Genomic DNA, 22623 nt, shown 5'->3' on the forward strand with positions numbered 1-22623 from the left:
AACCTACTTGATCCTAGTGCATTATCTTTTTGATATGTTGTTGGATTTGGCTAGCTAGTATTTTCTTAAAGATTTTATCATCTATGTTCATCAAGGATATCGATCTGTAGTTTTCTTTATTGGTTGTGTCCTTTCCTGGTTTTGGTATTAGGGTGATGCTGGCTTCATAGAATTAATTAGGGAAGTTTCCTTCTTTCCCTATCTTATGGAATAGTGCCACAAAGAATGGCACCAATTCTTTGAATGTCTGGTAGAATTCTGCTGTGAATCCGTCTGGTCCTGGATTTTTTTTGTTGTTGTTCTTGGTAATTTTTAAATTACAATTTCAATCTCACTGCTTGTTATTGGTCTGTTCAGGGTATCTAATCTTTCCTGATTTAAGCTAGGAGGGTTGTACTTTTTCAGGAATTTATCCACCTCTTCTAGGTTTTCTAGTGTTCACAGAAGCCTTGAATGATCTTTTGTATTTCAGTGGTGTTAGTTTTACTATCACCTGTTTTTTTTCTCAGTGAGGTTATTTGGATTTTCTGTCTTCTTTTCTTGGTTACTCTTGCTAATGGTTTATCAATTTTATTTATCTTTTCAAAGAACCAGGTTTTGTTTCATTTATCTTTTGTATTGTTTTGGCTTCAGTTTCACTTAGCTCTGTTCTGATCTTGGTTATTTCCTTTCTTCTGCTCTGTTTGGGTTTGGTTTGTTCTTGTTTCTCTAGTTCCTTGAGGTATGACCTTAGATTGTGCTCTTTCAGACTTTTTGATGTAGGTGTTTAGGGCTATGAACTGTCCTCTTAGCACCATTTTAGCTGTATCCCAGAGGTTTTGATAGGTTGTGTCATTATTGTTGTTCAGTTTAAAGCATTTTAAAATTTTTATCTTGATTTCATTTTTGACCCAATGCTCATTCAGGAGCAGGTTACTTAATTTTCATGTGTTTGTATGGTTTTGAAGGTTCTTTTCAGAGTTGATTTCTAGTTTTTCCACTGTGGTCTGAGAGAGTACTTGATATAATTTCAATTTTCATAAATTTATTGAGGCTCATTTTATGGCCTATCATATGGTCTATCCTGGAGAAAGTTTTGTGTGCTGTTGAACAGAATGTGTATTCTGTGGTTATTGGATAAAATGTTCTATATATATCTGTTAAGTCCATTTGTTTCAATGTATAGTTTAAACCCATTGTTTCTTTGTTGACTTTCTGTCTTGATGACCTGTCTAGTGCTATCAGTGGAGTATTGAAGTCCCCCAATATTATTGTGTTGCTGTCTATCTCATTTCCTAGGTCTATTGGTAATCATTTTATCAATTTTGGAGCTCCAGTGCTAGGTGCACTTGTGTTTAGCATTGTGATATCATCCTGTTGGAAAAGGCCGTTTACCATTAAATAATGTCCCTTTTTGTCTCTTTTAATCACTGTTGCTTTAAAGTTTGTTTTGTCTGACATAAGAATAGCTACTCCTGCTTGCTTTTGGTGTCCACTTGCCTGAAATGCCTTTTTCCACCCCTTTAAGTTTATGTGTTTATGTGTTAGGTGAGTCTCCTGAAGGCAGCAGCTAGTTGGTTGGTGAGTTCTTATCCATTCTGCTTTTCTGTATCTTTTAAGTGGAACATTAAAGCCATGTACATTCAATGTTAGTATTGAAATGTGAGGTACCCTTGCATTCATTATGCTCTTTGTTGCCTGCATACTTTGTTTTTTCTTTGTTTTTCTTTTTTGTATTTTGCTTTTTAACTTGTAATTTTGCTGTATAGGATCTCTGTGATTTATGCTGTAAAGAGATTCTGTTTTGATGTTTTCAGGATTTGTTTCAAGATTTAGAGCTCTTTTTAGCAGTTCCTTTGCTGGTAGCTGGGTAATGACAAATACTCTCAGCATTTGTTTGTCTGAAAATTGCCATATCTTTCCTTCATATATGATGCTTAGTTTCACTGGATACAAAATTGTTGGCTGATAATTGTTTTGTTTAAGGAGGCTGAAGATAGGGCCCCGATCCCTTCTAGCTTGTGGGGTTTTTGCTGAGAAATCTTCTGTTAATCTAACAGGTTTTCCTTTATAGGTTACCTGGTGCTTCTGCCTCACAGCTTTTAAGACGCTTTCCTTCATCTTAATTTTTGTTAACCCAATGACAATGTGCCCAGTCGAAGATCTTTTTGCGTTGAATTTCCCAGGTGTTCTTCGTGCTTCTTGTATTTGCATGTGTAGGTTTCTAGCAAGGCCAGGGAAGTTTTCCTTGATTACTCCCCCAAATATGTTTTCCAAGCTTTTAGAATTGTCTCTTTTTTTTTTTTCAGAAACACTGATTATTCTTAGGTTTGGTCGTTTAACATAATCTCAAACTTCTTTGAGACTTTTTTCACATTTTCTTAATCTTTTTCTTTGTCTTTCTTGGGTTGGATTAATTCAAAGACCTTGTCTTCAAGCTCTTAATTTCTTTTTTTTTTACTTTTCAATTCTATTGCTGAAACTTTTCAGAGCATTTCTCATTTCTAAAAGTGTGTACGAAGTTTCATGAATTTTTGATTTTTTCTTTAAGCTATCTGTTTTCTTGAATATTTCTCCCTTCACTTCTTGTATCATTTTTTTGGATTTCTTTGCATTGGACTTCGCCTTTCTCTGATCCCTCCCTGATTAGTTCAATAACTAACCTCCTGAATTCTTTTTCAGGTACATTAGGGATTTCTTCTTGGTTTGGATCCATTTCTGGTGAACTAGTGAGTGTGTTGTGGGTGGGGTGTGTGGGGGCGGTGTTGATGAGCCTTGTTTTGTCACATTACCAGGGTTGGTTTTCTGGTTATTTCTCATTTTGGTAGGCTCTGTCAGAGGAAAGGTCTAGGGCTAAAGGCTGTTGAGATTTTTTTGTTCCATGGGGTGTTCCCTTGATGTAGTACTCTCCCCCTTTTCCTGTGGATGTGTCTTCCTGTAAGCTGAACTGCAGTGATTGTTGTTTCTCTTCTGGATCTAGCCACCCAGCAAGTATACCCGGCTGATACCGGTGGTTTCTGCACAGAGTACTGTGATGTGAACTATCTATGGGCCTCTCAGCCATGGATACTAGTGCCTGTTCTGGTGGAGGCGGCGGAGGGTGCAATCCACTCTGTGATGGTTCTTAGCTTTTGTGGTTAAATGTTCTATTTTTGTGCTGGCTGGCCTCCTGCCAGGAGATGGTGCTTTCTTGAAAGCATCAGCTGTAGTATTGCGGAGAGGGACAGGTGGTGGGTGGGGCCCTAGAACTCCCAAGATTATGTTCTTTATCTTCTGCTACTAGAGTGGGTGGGGAAGGACCATCGGGTGGGGGCGGGGCTAGGCGTGTCTGACCTCAGACTCTCCTTGGGAGGGTCTTGCTGCAGCTGCTGTGAGGGATGGGGGTGAGATTCCCAGGTCCCTGGAGTTGTGTACCTAGGAGGACTCCTTACGGTTGCCTCTGCTGAATCATGCAAGCTGTCAGGGAAGTGGGGGAAAGCCAGCTGTCACAGGTCTCACCCAGCTCCATGCAAACCAAAGGGCGGGTCTCACTCCCACTGTGCCCCTGACAACAGCCCTGAGTCTGTTTCCAGGCGGAGGGTGAGTAGGGCTTGAACACTTGCCTGAGGCTTTCTGCCTCCCAGCTGTGAAAGAAAAAGGCTTTAGTTTTCTTTCCTGCTGTGAAGTCTGGAAGCCAGATTCGTGCCCTTAGCCAAGTTCCCACCAGGAGGTCTCTCACCCCATTCAAGTTGTTGCAAAGTTCAGCTAGGAAGTCCTCCCCATGGAGTTTTACCTGCTGCTCCTCTGTCCTCCCTCCTGATGTATCCCTGTGGTGCCAGGCAGGAATGGGTTGCTTGGGGATTCAGCAAGTCCCCAGGGCCTCTCTGCTACCTCCTACACCCGTGTATTTCACTGAGCTTAGCTGTCTAACTTAACTCCGCTCCAGGTAAAGTTGAGAACTTCTCCCACAAACAGACCTTCAGATTCTCCAGTAGGGGTGTGTGTGTGGGAGAGGAGGGTCTCCCTTTCCCACTTCCGCAGCTGAGGGACTCACAGTATTTGGGGTGTCTCCCAGGTCCTGTGGGTGCAGTTCCCTTCCTTCAGAGGGTCCTCCTGAATTGTTTTCTTAATTTCATTTTGGATGGTTTCCTGTTTGGTTGTTTAAGTATAGAAATATAAGTGACTTTCCTTCCTTTTTATTTTTTATATTTTATTTTTGGTAGAGGCAGGTTCTTGCTTCGTTGCTTATGCTGTTCTTGAACTGTTGACCCCAAGCAGTTCTCCCACCTCAGCCTCCCTGGTGTCGGGATTATAGGCGTCAGCCACCACGTCTAGCCATGAGATGTTCTTAAATCATTCTTTCAGAATTATTTTCTGGGTCTTTTAATGGCATTCTACATATGACATTATGTCATTTGAAAGCAGAGATAATTTTATACTTTTATTTCTAGTTTTTATTCTGTTTATTTCTTTTTCTAGGCTAAATGCTTTGCCTAGGTCTTCCAATAATATTTGCAGTTGAAGATGTGAAAGTGTGCATCCTTGGTTTGTTCCTGATATTACAGAAAATACCTTTGGTTATTCAGATTTTATATGATGTTAGCTATGGGAGTTTCATAGATGGTCTTTACTATGTTGGGGTAGTTTCCTTCTATTTATAGTTCATCGAGTGTTTTTGTCATGAAAGGGTGTGGACTTCTGTGAAATAATTTTTCTGTAGCCAGGGTCTTACTGCTTTGCATCTGGATGAGCCACTCTGCTCTACACCAACCCATACCATGCCTATTACATGCCTGGTTTTAGAGAGGAAGGGATACCTTGTGTTCTCCATAGGCCACTACACCAGACCCACAACAGCAGTAACCTGCATGAGGAGGGAGGGGAACAGAAGAGGCCCTCTGTAGATGTTGACTGGGATGGAGGTATCTCTGCCACCCTGGACTCAGACACAGGCAACGTGTTTAGGGACAAGAGGCGAATGGGCCAGAATCAGAAGCAATAGAATTAGGGGACTGGCTCAGGCTCCTGTAGGTAATTTGGGGTGACAGTTACAGGGAGTCACCCCATTTGTCCCAGAGTTGGTGGCTGTGTTGATGAATCTCTCAAAAAAGTCAGTTCCTTTCTCACTCTGACCACCACCTGCTGATAGTCCCTCTTCCTTTAGATTGATCAGGCCTCAATCAGGCATTAATCCTTTATGCCCCCCAAATGTAGGAGACCAGCTGGATTTCTATGAATGGCCCCAAAGTTTCTAATGGGTTTTAGATGAAAGAAAAGGAGTGAAATTGTTCTTTCATGCAAATCAGCCCCCTACCCATATCTCCCAAGCCCTTAGTAGAACCTCACCCCAGACAGTCACCTGAATACATTTCCCAGGTTGGGTGGAGAATACTAGGCTGGCTGCAGCCAGCTTTCTGTGAGGACACAGCCACTGATCCAGTGAGCAGATGAAACAAGGTCACAGCAGGGGCTGGCTTCCCAGCTGTCATCATCTGCAGACTGCTCCAGGACAAACCCGAAGCACCCAGTGCTACCTCAGTGCCAGACCCATCGAGTCCTTCAGTTTCTCCATGCCTTTGTCTATTTCCTTTTTCACCAAAGATAGAACTGTGGGGGACCTTGTTAAGATGCATCTGCAGTTATTGCTCTGAACACAGTTCCTGTACCATGACATGCCTATCTGGTCCACTCTGCTAATTTTAGTAAAGTCCTGGGATCTTGTCCTCACTGAAGGAAATTCCCTGACAAACATCAGAGCCCTGAAGTTTCATCTGTCATTGGACAGAAGGAGAGCCAGTCTGAGCTCTTCTAATCTTACATGTTTATGCCCTTCTGGCTGAAGCCATTCCGTGTGGGGACTGAAGAGCCCCATTGTATCTGGTTGTGACAGGACATGAGGTCCCAGGTCCAGACCTCAGGCTGTAGCAATTTCTGGGAAGGCCCTGAGTCTGCAAACTTAAAGGATAATGGAAAGAATTAGGGAAGTGAGTATGTATCATTGATTGGGGATCATATCACATGTATTTAGTGCCAACTGACATGCTCACTTGAGGGTAGCTGTCTTAGAAAAGCTCTGTCTTTGAGGTTAAGCACCTAGACTTGTCATCAGGAAGGGCAGGCCTGCCCCAGCTCTGCCTCTTTCAAGCAGTGAACCTCGTGTGGAGTTTCCAGAAAAATGCAGGGCATCCAGTTGTTTGTATTTCAATTGAACAATATTGTGTGGGAGATACACATACTGATTCTTTATCATTGTTTTTACTGAATTCAAATTTAACTGTCCTCCAGTGTTTATATCACGTTGGTGCACGGGTCCTTGTGGGTTTTGCCATTACTTTTATTTGTAAAACCTGCAATTACTTGTGCACCAATTTAATATTTGATAAATTTTAGAACCTTACCTCCAGGCCACAAACACTACCTCTTCACTCAGGGCCTACTGCCTGAAAAGCAATAATAAAGCTTGTCAGAATTAAATGAGGTCACACCCTCAGGAATTAAAAAGCTGTTGACTGATAGTAAGATTGCAGTTGTTCTAAATCTTAATGCAACTAATCAAAAGCTCTGGGATACAGCAACAGTGGTGCTAAGAGGAAGGTTTATAGCATTAAATACCTACATCAAAAAGTCTGACAGAGCACAAATAGACAATCTAAGGTCACACCTCACAGAACTGGAGAAACCACAACAATCCAAACCCAAACCCAGGAAAAGAAAAGAAATAACGAAGATCAGAGCAGAACTAAATGAAATCAAAATAAAAAAAAAATACAAAAGATAAATGAAACAAAAATCCGGTTCTTTGAAAAGATAAATAAAATTGGCAGACAATTAGCGAGATTAACCAAGAAAAGAAAAGAGAAGATTCTCATAAGCTCAATTAGAAATGAAATGGGAGATATTACTATTGATACCACAGAAATACAAAAGATTATTAAAGGCTACTATGAACTCCTTTATGTACATAAACTAGAATCTTAAAGGAGATAGATGAACTCCTGGAAATATACAATACTATTAGGTTAAACCAGGAAGATGTAGAAACTCTAAATAGACCAATAACAAGCCACTAGATGGAAATGGTAATTTAAAAAATTGCAAACAACAAAAAATCCAGGACCAGATGGATTCACAGCTGAATTCTATTAGATATTCAAAGAAGAACTGGTACCAATCCTACTGACACTATTTAACAGGTTAGAGAAAAAGGGAATCCTTTCTAAATCATGCTGTGAAGCCAGTATCACTCTAATACCAAAACCAGGGAGGACATCATAGAAAAATAAACTACAGACCAATATTCCTGATGAACCTAGATGCAAAAATCCTCAACAAAACACTAGCTACCCAAATCCAACAGCTGTCATAAAGACAATTCACCACGATCAAGTTGCTTTTATACCAGAAATGCAGAGATGGTTTAACATCCACAAGTTGATAAATGTGATACACCACATAAACAGAATTAAAACCCAAAGTCACATGATTATCTCAATAGATGCAGAAAAGGCATCTGACAAAATCCAGCATCCTTTATGATTCAAACCCTCAGCAAAATCGGCATAGAAGGGGGACCATACCTTATGGCAACAAAAGCCATCTATGGCAAACCCACAGTCAACATTATACTCAATGGGGGAAAGTTAAAAGTATTTCCCCTGAGAAATGGAACAAGAAAAAGATGCCCACTTTCTCCACTTCTATTTAACATAGTATTGGAAGTCTTAACCAGAGCAATCAGACAAGAGAAAGAAATCAGGGATATCCAAATTGGTAAGAAGGGAGTCAAACTGTCACTGTTTGCTGATAATATGATTGTATACCTAGAAAACCCTGAAGACTCACCCCAAAAGCTTCTAGAACTAGTGAAATAATTCAGCAAGTTTTTGGATACAAAATTAAGGGATACAAATCAGTAGCAGTGCTATAGAACAACAGCAACCAAGCTGAGAATCAAAGCAAGGACTCAACCCATTTTACAATAGCTGCCAAAAAAAAAAAAAAAAACAAACTTAGAAATATACCTAACCAAGAAAGTGAAAGACTTCTACAAGGAAAACTGCAAAACACTGCTGAAAGAAATCACAGATGACACAAATGGAAATACATTTTATGCTCACAGATGTGTAGAATGAATATTGTGAAAATAACCATACCGCCAAAACAATTTACAAGTTTAATGCAATTTCCATCAGAATACATCCATCATTCTTCATAGAGCTTCATAGAACTAAAATTCATATGGAACCAAGAAAGAGCCCATATAGCCAAAACAAGTCTATGCAAAAATAACAAATCTGAAAGCATCACATTACCTGACTTCAAACTATACTATAAAGCCATAATGACCAAAACAGCATGGTACTGGTATAAAAATAGTCACATAGACAAATGTAATAGAATAGAGAATGCAGAAATGGAGCAAAATAGTTAGAGCCAACTGATCTTTGACAAAGCAAACAAAAACATATAGTGGGAAAAGGAGATGCTATTCAACAAATGGTGCTGAGATAATAGGCAAGCCACATGTAGAAGAATGAAAATGGATCCTCATTGCTCATCTTATACAAAACTAACACAAGATTGGCCAAAGACTTAAATCTAAGACCTGAAACCTTAGAAATTCTAGAAGATAATATTGGAAAAAACCATCTAGACATTAGCTTAAGCAAACACTTTATAACCAAGAATACAACATCAAATGCATTAAAAACAGAGATAAATAGATGGGACTGAATTAAATGAAATAGCTTCTGCAGAGCAAAATAAACAATCAGCAGAGTTAACTGACAACCCACAGAGTGAAAGAAAATCTTCACAATCTATACATCTAATAAAGTATTAATATCCAGAATCTACAAGGAACTCAAACTAATCAGCAATAAAAAAACAAATGATCCCGTCAAAAAGTGGGCTAACGACATGAATAGACAATTCTCAAAAGAAGATATGGTTAACAAGCATATGGAAAAAATGCTCAAGATCACTAATGATTAGGAAAATGAAAATCAAAGCCATAGTGCAATACCACCTTACTCCCTCAAGAATGGGCATAATAAAAAAATTTAAAACAACTGATGTTGGTATGGATGTGGTGGAAAGGGAACACTTTTACACTATTGCTGGGAATGTAAACTAGTACAACCACTATGGAAAAGAGTATGGAGATTCATTAAAGAACTAAAAGCAGATCTACCATTTGATCCAGCAATCTCACTACTAGGTATCTACCAAGGGGAAAAGAAGTCATCATATGAAGAACACTCATGTTTATAGCAGCATAATTTGCAATTGCAAAAACATAGAACCAACCCAAATGCCCATCAGTCAACAAGTGGATAAAGCAAATGTGATATATGTATATACACACACATACATACTGTGGACTACTACTCAGCCATACAAAGAAATTAAATAATGGCATTAACAGAAACCTGGATGGAATTGGAGACTATTATTGTAAGTGAATTAACTCAGGAATAAAAAAGCAAACATCATATGTTTTCACTCATAAATGGGAGCTAAGCTATGAGGACACAAAGACATAAGAATGACACAACAGACTTTGGGGATTCAGGAGAAAGGGTGGGATGGGGTGAGGGATAAAAGACTACACATTGGATGCAGTGTTCCCTGCTTGGGTGATGAGTACACCAAAATCCCAGGAATCACCACTAAAAAACTTATTTATGTAGCAAAACACCATCTGTTCCCCAAAAATCTATTGAAATAAAAAATTTAAAAAACACTAAAAGCCTTAAAAGCCAAAATAAAATAATAAATATAAAAACGTAAAAAAGATGAGAAACTACCATTATAGAGAGAATCAGAGGCAAGAGATGAAGAAGCAAGAATCCAGACAAGCCCTCACTGACTCCCGTCACCTTAGATGAACATCACCCGTAGAGTTTGATTTGATGGACAATAAATTCAAACATTAAAATAAATAAGTAAATAAACAGAATCAGAAAAAAAGCCCTAGGACCCTCAAAGGTTGTAATGAGCCCTCTGCAGAATGGGATGCAATTCAGCAACAACAGGGAGAATCTCAAAAGAAGCGTGCAGAGTGAAAGAAGCTCGGACAAATGGCAACATAGTGTTTGATAACACTAGTAAGTTTCAGAAAATGGAAACCATACAGTAGTGGCAAAGGCAGATTCCTGGCTGCCCAGGTGGGCATTTGGGGAGCGAAGGAGATGACAAAGTGTCCTGAAGAGCTGCTGTGGTTGGTCACAGGTTGTATAGCTCAGTGGTGGTGATATTTTCAACGATCCAGAAAAATGTCAAAATGGGCCTAATTTAAGGCTATAAATTCAGCTGGTTTACTAGGTGTGCATTTTTCCTTCATAAAAAGAGTTTTGTTAAGAAAACCAATAGGCTCAGGAGAAAAGAAACACAGGGACTCACAATGAGGAGCAGGGAGAGGAAGACACAGCTCCAGAAACTCCTGGAACTGGGGGAAGGAGAATAATGAATACATGGGTTCCCCATCAGAGGTGTGTCTAAGACACAACTGGACCTGCCACCTGAGCCCAGGACTTCAGTGTAGAGCTCCTGTGTCCCAAGTTAAGGGAGAGGGACATTCTGTTTCCTCGATTCCCTGTTTCTGATTCTGAGGACAGAAGGGGGAGGAGGGGCCTCCACTCCCAGGCAGGGCTCTGGATGCCCCTGGGACCATGAAGGAAGCAGCAGCCACAGAAGCCACAGGCCAGGCCTGAACAGCAGCTACTGGGCCCTCACTCTTCTGGAAGAGGAGGAAGTGGGTTCTTGTCTCAGTTCCCTCCGGGCCTGGAGCACTGTGTGAGCATTCAGGCTGCTGTCATAGGACTGGCAGTAATAATCAGCCTCATCCTCAGTCTGGAGCCCAGTGATGGCCAGGGAGGCTGTGGTACCAGACTTGGAGCCAGAGAATCGGTCAGAAATCCCTGAGGGTCGCTTGTTATTGTCATAGATGAGGAGTTTGGGGGCCGTTCCTGGGAGCTGCTGGTACCAGTGTACATCATAACCTCCAATGTTGGAGCTGCTCCCAGTGCACGAGATGGTGACCTTCTGCCCTGGGGCCCCAGACACTGAGGGCGGCTGTGTCAGCACAGACTGGGCCCGGGACCCTGGAAGTGAGAGAGACACAGGAATCATAATTCTGCTTCTAGAAACAAGAGGAGAAACCAATCATTCATGGACTTCCCAGGGCCCCTTCCCTGGACCTGTATCCAGTCACCTGTGCAGTGAATGAGAAGGGTGAGGAGGAGAGGAGACCAGGCCATGCTGGAGACTGTCCCGAGTGCTGCCTCCTGTGCCCACAGCTGAAGCAGAGCTTCCCCAAATCTCTCCCTGCCCCTCTTCATACTCTGAGAGTGGGAGGGTCCATCCATGCAAATCAGACCCCCAGCTTTCTAATCCCACCCTGGGCCCTGGGTCAGATCCCTATGCCTGAGGATGTCAGGGGGTGGCTGGGGTGGGGTTGTGTGGTCCCAGGGGGTGGGGAGGACACAGCTGTGAGCCCTGAGCAGAGGACACTAGACAGCGCAGGTGGCTGGTTCTGCTCTGATCATCCCACTCTTCTCAGGAATGGTACCCAAGCGCCCCCTGGTGTCTAGACCAAGACAAACCATTGTAAGACAAGGTGACCAGAACCTCCAGAGACACCGCTGCCTCCCCGCCGTTCTGTCCACTACCCCCTCTCAGGGCCAGGCCAGGAAGTGTCTTCTCCCTGTGATCTCACGGCAGTTCTCCCACTTTACTGGGCTCCTCACAAGTGAATCTGTCTGTGGCGCTCTCACTGTTTATTATAGAGGACTCAGGGGGTGACTACACAATGTCCTCATAGGAAAGGATCAAACCCAGACCAGGGACCAACTTTCATGGACTCGCTTTTCCACGTGTGGGGACACTGTGTCCTCTCATGCGGCTCCTCCCTGGTGGCCAGAGCTCTCCTTCCTCTGTGGATCCTGCAGGGCTGAGTAAAAGGGAATCTCTTCCCTCTAGGGTGCCCAGGGCACATTCCCAGAGGGTTATTCTGGTCAATCTTCACTCTCTACTTCCCCAGAATTGCAGTCATAGACATCTGGATCTTGTGATCGCGCTGAGCCGTGCCTCCCATAAAGGACAAGGCTGCCCATGACCCCCTCCCTGCCCAGGAATGCCCTTTCTGGTGGATGCCCCATCAGCTTTTAGGGTGAGGGCAGAGTGAGGAGCAGGTCCACAGCTACCTCTCCCAGGTCAGCCCCATCCTGGGGCCAGTATAATGTGGCCCATGTTATAAGAGGTAGGTCTCTGTCAAATAGTTGCCGAGCACGTATCTTTTGCGGAGCATAGAGGGCAGCGCTGGAAATGCCATGTTGATCTAGACAGCCTAATGCCTACCTTGTGCAGCTAACCCTGATGAAAACACAGGCATAGGAGGAGCACAGGAGTCCTCAATTCCACCCCCTTAATCCCTGGGGCAGAGACCAGAGAAGTCCCTGCTGCACTCCAGGGTCTGAGAAGAGACCTCGACTAGGTGGGATCACAGGGGAAGAAGGAAGAAGGGACTACAGGAGAACCAAGGGCATATGGGCATGACCTGAAGATTCCTGGGGTTCAGGGGAAGATGTAGGGAAGTCCACCAAGTAGATATGGATAAATAACATCAGAAAAATAACAGGATCTAGGAGAAGTGGGTTCCCAGGAAAGAGCAATTGTGATTGAGAAAGACACCGTGGCAGGGCAAGTCTTCAGAAATCCAAGAAGATGCACTTTTGTTCCCCAAGTCCAGGAGCTTGTTCACTGGATGGGCCTGATCTGCTGGGGCCACTGGAGAGGAAGGCAGGGAGGAGCCACATGTCAGTAGGAGAGTCATGGAGAAGGGGAGAATGTGGGCAGAAAAAGAGGAGATTCCACGTTGGGAGAGCCTGGAAGGGAGGGGTGCGATGGGAATGTCCACATGTACAGATATATTTCTGGATATTTCATATAAATGGGATCATGTTAATTTTTAGATAGCTGTGAGAGAAGAAGACAAATTCCAACTATCTTGCTATTTTTCTTTCTTTTTTTTTTTTTTTTTTTTTTTTAAGTGGAGACGGGGTTTCACCGTGTTAGCCAGGATGGTCTCGATCTCCTGACCTCGTGATCCACCCGTCTCGGCCTCCCAAAGTGCTGGGATTACAGGCTTGAGCCACCGCGCCCGGCCATCTTGCTATTTTTCTAAAAGACAGTGCATCTTCAGCAAAGAAAATTTCCTTCACAGGTGCTCTCCTGGTGGACTATAAGCACTGTGTTTTTAAAAGGCTTTTTTACATTTCTTTTTCCATCATACTGCTTTTTTTTTCACAAATATATATATACCAATTAAAATTGTTGACATAGGTTAATACTACATTCTTGTGAAAGTTATGCACTTAACTTTTTGAAACATATACTCTGGACCTTTCAGAGGTTATTCGTTGAGAAGACCAAGAACATTCACTACCTAATGTATTCATGCTGTTTTTTCTGAGGAGTAAACTCTTGAAGCTCTGGAATTAATTTTCTTAGATCTTGGAGTAACTCCTAAGAGGTAGTGAAACTTTTCTTGCTAACCCTCTATTTATTTAAGAACACTCCCATCTCTCTTTTTTGTGACAATGGGCTGTAGATACATGGTTGGCATCATTAACTGCTGAGTGGGAATGAGCCATGACAGGAATGAGAACAGAAGTGTGAATATAGAATTTTGGAAATCAAATAGCTCTAGACCTGAGAAAATAACATGAAATGACTTAATAGAGACAGCACTTTCTAGAAGGACACTGAGAAGGAGAATCTAAGGTTTGTGTAAACTAGGAGAGTTCAGTTACGGCTTTAATAGTTGACTTTGTGCCCTGAAGGGGCAGGGTCACCACAGAGTCAAAGCCAGGTTGCTGCTGATCCCAAACCCTGGGACCAGGACTGAGGGAAGACTCTCAGCAGTGACATGGTTGACCTGGTGGAGCAGCGCCTTGAGATGAGAACAGAAGGAGGCTCCCTGTGCAGTGTGTGGACAGAGAGGAAGGTGCAGGTGCTGTCCCTTGAGTCTGGTCCTCACTTGAAAGAGGGGCAGATGGAGGACAGGGGCTGAGGTGATGGTGATCAGTGGCTTCTAGTGTGGCTTCTTGAACTTCTTTCCCTTTCTTTTTTCTCCTCTGAGCTTAGGAGGCCAACATGAGGGCGTTTATCTGCTTCTTGTCTCTCCTGAGGCTGCCTGATTCTCCTATCAATGCCTCCTTGATGAGTATGGATGTGTCTTGGCCCGGAATTGATCTGTGAAAAGAATATCAGAAAGGTCAGAGAGGCCAAGATGGAGATTTGTGGGTCAGAGACTCTCTTGCTTATGTCTCTGCCCAGCTGTCAGTTTTCACAAGACAACACCCATCACGAACTGAAGATGAGGGTGGAGGGTGCAGTGATTCACACAGTGTGGCTACTTAGGCAGAGATCCTGGTCTTTTCCCTTTTTCTGTCATGTCTGGACCCCAGATCTCCCAGCCATGAGTTCAGCATGTAAGTGTCCCCAGCTGCAATGTTAGGGACAGGCAGTGTGTGGCCCAAACCCATAAGATAAGCTGCCTGGTCGCCATGAAGCTGCCATGGGAGATGGCATGAATGATTTAGTCCGGTTGTCTTGAAGGCTGAGATTCCTCACCAGTGGGTCAGGGAGGGCAGATCTTTCTCATTCTGGAACTTTTTTTTAGTGAGGATGTCATATGTAAAACTGGAGAGTCATTTTGTTTCCAAACAGGAATTCAGCCAGGGGACAGGAGAGGTTATGGAGAACTAACATCTTATATATCTCAGAGATAAGTTTTCCTCTCCCTGTTGCCATGTGGAAAGGAGAAAGGCCTGTGATGACTTTGACAAGGCTGGGGAGCTGTTGTCTAAGTTTCCATTGTGACAATGAGCTCCAGTCTTCCTGTAGCCCCCTTGCACTTGAAGGACCCCCCAGCAGTGTGATCACTGCGCCCCACTCAGGTCCTAAGGCCCGCCTTGCGCTCTCCCCTCCCCCAGGCTTCAGTCCCTCCTCCCCAGACACCAGTGCTGAATCTGACCATTCTCTCCCGGTGACCAGAGCTGGTCCCACGGCCTTCACACTCCCTACCTCCTTGTCCATCTTCGCTGAAGCATCTGGAGTTTTCCTCACAAACTTACCTCACATTCTGTGTCCTCCTTGTCCAACCCTGTAATGGCTCCTCTACCCTCCCCCACCCAAGCTCTCTTCTCCTCACTGTGTGATGCCACCTTATCACTTCAATATTTTAACTTGATTCTCTTTTCCACAAGTCGGTGTCAGCTAGAATATTCTAGGCTTATCTATCAGCTTTCATCCATTTTGGTGTCAGTGCTGGGCTCTGCTATGAGGGCATAAGTCTTAAATGTCAGAGTCTGGGAGCTTCAGTACAATCAAATTCACTTGAAAGCCCCCAGTTCTTTTGGTCTGAGAGTGAGGCTCAGTCTCCCCTGAATGCACGAGTGGGCAAGAATCCTCTAAGAATTCTTATCTGAGGAAAGGAACCTCTTCAAAGGCTGTATTTTCTCCCATTCTTACGCAAACTGGAACACAAGAAAAAATGAGTAGATGGCTCCGGAAAATGGTCCACCATCTGAGCCTCAGTTTATGCCACCCCTCCTCACTTTAGTAAGAGGGTCTTCATTTTTTTGGGGGGGGGTGGGGTCTCGCACTGTTGCCCAGGCTGGAGTGCAGTGGCGCGATCTCCGCCTCCCATGAGGCCATTCTCCTGCCTCAGCTTCCCGAGTAGCTGGGACTACAGGCGCCCGCCACCATGCCCGGCTAATTTTTTATATTTTTAGTGGAGGTGGGGTTCCACCGTGTTAGCCGGGATGGTCTTGATCTCCTGACCTCGTGATCCGACCACCTAGGCCTCCCAAAGGGCTGGGATTACACAAGTGAGCCACCGTGCCCGGTAGGTCCTAAATATTTTGTGGTCTCAGACACCTCCATCACCTCCCATCATCATCTGGGAAGAATGCCTCGCTCTGCTGCCTAGTATAATGTCTGGGCCTCCCCATGCCCTCTGTGGCTGCCTTCTCTTTATTTCTGTGGAAGGAGGAGGCCAGGGGGTGTCTGGGAGAGAGGAGAGAGGCGAGCCTTGGGTAGGCTTCTGATTTCTGACTCTTTCTTCTCCTCACTGGGGCACGGAGAGGTGATGAGCAGTTTACAAGGGGTGGGGTTGGTTCCCTCTAACCCTGTCCTGGGCACATAGAAATAAATGTTTCTACAGATTCAGAGACAGCCCTTACAGAGTTTGGAAACAATGCCTGCGATGGAGGCCCTGGGCTGAGCAAGGTTTTCAGGTAGCCTTGAGCCCTCACCTGGCCATAGCTACAGTGAGGAGAGCAATGAGAGGAGGGTGAGAGGAGGAGTCCAGGTCTTGGGGAGCAACTCTGCTCCCTCAGGCCTCTAGTGAAGCGAAAGGCCCACACCTCCTCACCCCCTCCCCACACCATGGGCAGGCACAGGAGGGTCTGTGAAGACACAGATGGACCTGCCACCTAGGCCCAGGATTTCAGTACAGAGACCCTGTGCCTCAAACTGCGGGAGCAGGATATTCTGTTTCCTGGAGGCCCTGTTCCTGACTCTGAGGACAAAGGTCGGGGAGTTTCTACTCCTAGGCAGGGCCCTGGCTGCCCCTAGGCCCATGGGGGAAGCTGCAGCAGCAGAAGCTACAGGTCAGGCGTGAGCAGCAGCTGCAGGCACTCACCCTCCTGAAAGAGGAGGAAGGGGGTTCTTGTCTCAGTTCCCCATTGGCCTGGAGCACCGTGTGAGCACTCAGGCTGCTATCCCATGCTGAGCAGTAATAATCAGCCTCATCTCCAGGCTGGAGCCCAGTGATGGTCAGGGAGGCTGAGGTACCAGACTTGGAGCCAGAGAATCGGTCAGAAACCCCTGAGGGTCGCTTATTATCTTGATAGATGAGGAGTTTGGGGGCCGTTCCTGGGAGCTGCTGGTACCAGTATACATAATAACCTCCAATGTTGGAGCTGCTCCCAGTGCACGAGATGGTGACCCTCTGCCCGGGGTCCCCAGACACTGAGGGCGGCTGCGTCAGCACAGACTGGGCCCAGGACCCTGGAAGTGGAAGAGACACAGGAATCATGATTCTGCTTCTAGAGACAAGAGGAGAAAACAGTCCATGAAATCAGTCATTCATGGACTGGCTAGGACCCCTCCCCTGGACCTGTATCCAGTCACCTGTGCAGTGAGCGAGGAGAGTGAGGAGGAGAAGAGACCAGGCCATGCTGGAGACTGTCCTGAGCGCTGCCTCCTGTGCCCACAGATGAAGCAGAGCTTCCCCAAATCTCTCCCTGCCGCTCTTCATACTCTGAGAGTGGGAGGGTCCATCCATGCAAATCAGGCCCCCAGCTTTCTAATCCCACCCTGGGCCCTGGGTCAGGCCCCTATGCCTGAGGATGTCAGGGGGTGGCAGGGGCAGGGCTGTGTGGTCCCAGTGGGTGGGGAGGATGCAGCTCTGAGCCCTGAGCAGAGGACACCAGACAGGAAAGGTGGCTGGTTCTGCTCTGATCACCCCACTCTTCTCAGGAATGGTCACCAAGCGCCCCCTGGTGTCCAGACCAAGACAAACCGTTTACGACAAGGTGACCAGAACCTCCAGAGACACCGCTGCCTCCCCGCTGTTCTGTCCACTGTCCCCTCTCAGGGCCAGGCCAGGAGGTGCTTGTGTCTTCTCCCTGTGACCTCAGGGCAGTTCTCCCACTTTACTGGGCTCCTCATGAGTGAAACTGTCTGCGGCGCTCTCACTGTTTATTATAGAGGGCTCAGGTGGCGACTACACAATGTTCTCATAGGACAGAATCAGACCCAGACCAAGGATTGACTTTCATGGATCACTTTCCCACATGTGGGGACACCAGGTCCTCTCATCTCATGTGGCTCCTCCCTGGTGTCCAGAGCTCTCCTTCCTCTGTGGATCCTGCAGCACTGAGTAGGAGGGAAGCTCTTCCCTCTAGGATGCCCAGGGCACATTCCCAGAGGCTTATTCTGGTCAATCTTCACTCTCTACTTCCCCAGAATTGCAGTCATAGTCATCTGGATCTTCTGACCGCGCTGAGCCATGCCTCACATGCAGAACAAGGCTGCCCATGACCCCTTCCCTGCCCAGGAATGCTCTTCCTGGTGGATGCCCCATGAGCTCTTCGGTGAGGGCACCGTGAGGAGCAGGTCCACAGCTACCTCTCCCAGGTCAGCCCCATCCTGGGACTGATGTGATAAGAGGTAGGTTTCTGTCAAATAGTTATGAGCACGTATCTTTTGCGGAGCATAGAGCGCAGGGTTGGATTTGCCATGTTGATCGAGACAGCCTAATCCCTACCTTGTGCAGCTGCCCTGATGAAAACACAGGCATAGGAGGGGCACAGAAGTCCTCCCTTCCACTCCCTTAATCTCTGGGGCAGAGACCAGAGAAGTCCCTGCTGCACTCCAGGGTCCGAGAAGAGATCTTGACTAGGTGTGATCACAGGGGAAGAAGGAAGAAGGGAGTACAGGAGAACAAAGGGAATGTGGGCATGACCTGAAGATTTCCGGGGTTCAGGTGAAGATGTAGGGACATCCACCAAGTAGATACAGATGAATAACATTAGATAAATAACAGGATCTAGGAGAAGTGGGTTCCCAAGAAGGAGTGACTGTGATTGAGAAAGACACCCTGGCAGGGCAAGTCCTCAGAAATCCAAGAAGATACACTTTTGTTCCCCAAGTCCAGGAGCTTGTTCACTGGATGGGCCTGATCTGCTGCGGTCACTGGAGAGGAAGACAGGGAAGAGCCACGTGTCAGCAGGAGAGAGGTGGAGAGGGGGAGAACATGGGCAGAAAAAGAGGAGATTCCACCTTAGGAGAGCCTGGATGGGAGATGTCTGATGGGAATGTCCACATGTAGGGGTATATTTCTAGATATTTCATATAAATGGGATGATGTTAATTTTTAGAGTGTTGTGAGAGAAGACGACAAATTTAAACTATCTTGCTGTTTTCTAAAAGACAGTGCATCTTCAGCAAAAAAAAAAAACAATTTGCTTCACAGGTGCTATCCTGGGGGACTATAAGCACTGTGGTTTTAAAAGGCTTTTTACATTTCTTTTACCATCATACTGCTTTTTTTTCAGAAATATATACCCATTAAAATTGTTGACATAAATTAATACTACATTATTATGAGAGTTACGCACTTACCTTTTTGACACATATACTCTGGACCTTTCAGAGGTTATTCATTGAGAAGACCAAGAACATTCACTACCTAATGTATTCATGCTGTTGTTTCTGAGGAGTAAACTCTTGAAGCTCTGGAATTAATTTTCTTGGCTCTTGGAGTAATTCCTAAGAGGTAATGAAACTCTTCTTTTCTAACCCTCTATTTATTTAAGAACCCTCCCATCTCTCTTTTGTGACAATGGGCCGTAGATACATGGTTGACATCATTAGCTGCTGAGTGGAAAATGAGCCATGACAGGAAATGAGAACATAAGTTTAAGTACAGAATTTTGGAAATCAAATGGCTCTAGACCTGAGGAAATAACATGTTATTATTTGGTATAGACAGCACTTTCTAGAAGGACACTGAGAAGGAGAATCTCAAGTTTGGGTAAACTAGGAAGTTCAGTTATGACTTTAATAGTTTAATCGGCTTTGTGTCCTGAAGGGACAGGGTCACAGCTGAGTCAATGCCAGGTTGCCGTTGACCCCAGACCCTGGGACCAGGACCAAGGGAAGACTCTCGGCAGTGACAAAGCTGAGCTCATGGAGCAGCGGCCTTGAGATGAGAGCAGCAGGAGGCTCCCTATGCAGTGCGGGGACAGAGGGGGAGGTGCAGGTGCTGTGCCCTGAGTCTGGTCCTCTCTTGAAAGAGGGATAGATGGAGGACAGGTGCTAAGGTGATGGTGATCAGTGACATCTAGTGTGGCTTCTTGAGCTTCTTTCCCCTTTGTTTCTCCTCTGAATTAGGAGGCCAACATGAGGGTGTTTATCTGCTTCTTGTCTCTCCTGAGGCTGCCTGATTCTCCTATCAATGCCTCCTTGATGGGAATGATGTGTCTTGGCCTGGAATTGATCTGTGAAAAGAATATCAGAAAAGTCAGAGAGTCCAAGATGGAGTATTTTGAGACTGAGACACTCTTCCCTGTGTCTCAGCCCAGCTGTTAGTTTTCACAAGACAACACCCATCATGAACTAAAGATGAGGGTGGAGGGTGCAGTGATTCACACAGTGGGGCTGCTTAGGCAGAGCTCCTGGTCTTTTTCCTTTTCCTGTCTTGTCTGGACCCCCGATCTCCCAGCCATGGGTTCAGCATGTAAGTGTCCTCAGCTGCAATGTTAGGGACAGGCAGTGTGTGGCTGGTCAGATAGTCTCCCTGGTCACCATGATGCTGTCATGGGAGATGGCAGTTATATAGTCCAGTTGTCTTGAAGGCTGAGATTCCTCACCAGTGGGTCAGGGAGGGGAGATCTTTCTCATTCTGGAACTAAAAAGTGAAGATGTCGTACATAAAACTGAGAGTCATTTTGTTTCCAAATAGGAATTCAGCCAGGGGACAGGAGAGGTTATGGAGAACTAACACCTTACATATCTCAGAGATAAGTTTTCCTCTGCCTGTTGCCATGTGGAGAGGAGAAAGGCGTGTGATGACTTTGAACAAGGCTGGGGAGCTGTTGTCTAAGTTTTCATTGTGACAGTGACCTCCAGCCTTTCTGCGGTCCCCTTGCGCTTGAAGGACCCCTCAGCAGTGTGATCACTGCGCCCCACTCAGGTCGTAAGGCCCGCCTTGCGCTCTCCCCTCCCCCAGGCTTCAGTCCTTCCTCCCCAGACACGGGTGCTGAATCCGACCACTCTCTCCCAGTGGCCCCATCTGGTCCCAGGGGCTTCACACTCCCTACCTCCTTGTTCATCTTCTCTGAAGCATCAGGAATTGTCCTCACAAACTTACCTCAGATCCTGTGTCCTCCTTGTCCAACCCTCTAATGGCTCCTCTACCCTCCCCCACCCAAACTCACCCCTCCTCACTGTACGATGCCATCTTATTGCATCCATATTTTTACTTGTCTTTTCCACAAGTCGGTGTCAGCTAGAATATTCTAGGCTTATCTATTAGCCTTGATCCATTTTGGTATCAGTGCTGGGCTCTGCTACGAGGGCATAAGTCTTAGATGGCAGAGTCTGGGAACTTCAGTACAATCAAATTCCCTTGAAATCCCCCAATTCTTTTGGCCTGAGAGTGAGGCTCAGCCTCCCCTCAAAGCCTGAGTGGGCAATAGTTTTCTAAGTATTCTTATCTGATGCCCTGGGCTGAGCAAGGTCCTCAAGTATCCCTGAGCCCTCACCTGGCCATAGCTACAGTGAGGAGAGTGATGGGAGGAGGGTGAGGGAAGGATTCAAGGCCTTGGGGAGCACCTCTACTCCCTCAGGCCTCTAGTGAAGCTCAAAGGCCCACACCTCCTCACCCCCTCCCACCATGGGGAGGCACAGGAAGGTCTGTGAAGACACAGCTGGACCTGCCACCTCAGCTCAGGATTTCAGTGCAGAGACCCGGTGCCCCAAGCTGCAGGAGCCGGATATTCTGTTTCCTGGAGTCCCTGTTAATGACTCTGAGGACAAAAGCGTGGGAGCCTCCACTCCTAGGCAGGGCCCTGGCTGCCCCTAGGCCCATGGAGGAAGCTACAGCACCAGAAGCTACAGGTCAGGCGTGAGCAGCAGCTGCAGGCACTCGCCCTCCTGGCAGAGGAGGAAGGGGGTTCTTGTCTCAGTTCCCCATTGGCCTGGAGCACTGTGGGACCATTCAGACTGTTATCCCATGTTTCGCAGTAATATTCAGCCTCATCCTCAGACTGGAGTCCAGTGATGGCGAGGGAGGCTGAGGTACCAGACTTGGAGCCAGAGAATCGGTCAGAAACCCCTGAGGGTCGCTTATTATTTTCATAGATGAGGAGTTTGGGGGCTGTTCCTGGGAGCTGCTGGTACCAGTATACATCATAACCTCCAATATTGGAGCTGCTCCCAGTGCACGGGATGGTGACCCTCTGCCCGGGGTCCCCAGACACTGAGGGCGGCTGTGTCAGCACAGACTGGGCCCAGGACCCTGGAAGTGGGAGAGACACAGGCATCATGATTCTGCTTCTAGAGACAACAGGAGAAACCAATCATCAATAGGCTTCCCAGGGCCCCTCCCCGGACCTGTATCCAGTCACCTGTGCAGTGAACCAGCAGAGTGAGAAGGAGAGACCAGGCCATGCTGGAGACTGTCCTGAGTGCTGCCTCCTGTGCCCACAGCTGAAGCAGAGCTTCCCCAAATCTCTCCCTGCCCCTCTTCATGCTCTGAGAGTGGGAGGGTCCATCCATGCAAATCAGACCCCCAGCTTTCTAATCCCACCCTGGGCCCTGGGTCAGGCCCCTATGCCTGAGGATGTCAGGGGGTGGCAGGGGTGGGGCTATGTGGTATCAAGGGGTATAAAGGACACAGTTTTGAGCCCTGAGCAGAGGACATTAGGGAGGGCAGCTGGCTGGTTCTGCTCTGATCTCCCCACTCTTCTCAGGAATGGTCCCCAAGCGCCCCCTGGTGTCCAGACCAAGACAAACCGTTGTAAGACAAGGTGACCAGAACCTCCAGAGACACCGCTGCCTCCCCGCTGTTCTGTCCACTGCCCCCTC

General features: G+C 46.1%; 1 gene segment (V, D, J or C); it reads right to left on the reverse strand.

Annotated features, from left to right (window-relative positions):
- Positions 1-10680: 10680 nt before the first annotated feature.
- Positions 10681-11276, reverse strand: LOC102136297 (immunoglobulin lambda variable 1-40-like). The segment is given in 2 exon segments: positions 10681-11063; positions 11174-11276. Coding segments are annotated over 2 exon segments (429 nt in total).
- Positions 11277-22623: the final 11347 nt, after the last annotated feature.

The sequence above is a fragment of the Macaca fascicularis genome, chromosome 10 (genome assembly GCF_037993035.2).
Source record: "Macaca fascicularis isolate 582-1 chromosome 10, T2T-MFA8v1.1".
NCBI classification, from domain to species: domain Eukaryota; kingdom Metazoa; phylum Chordata; class Mammalia; order Primates; family Cercopithecidae; genus Macaca; species Macaca fascicularis.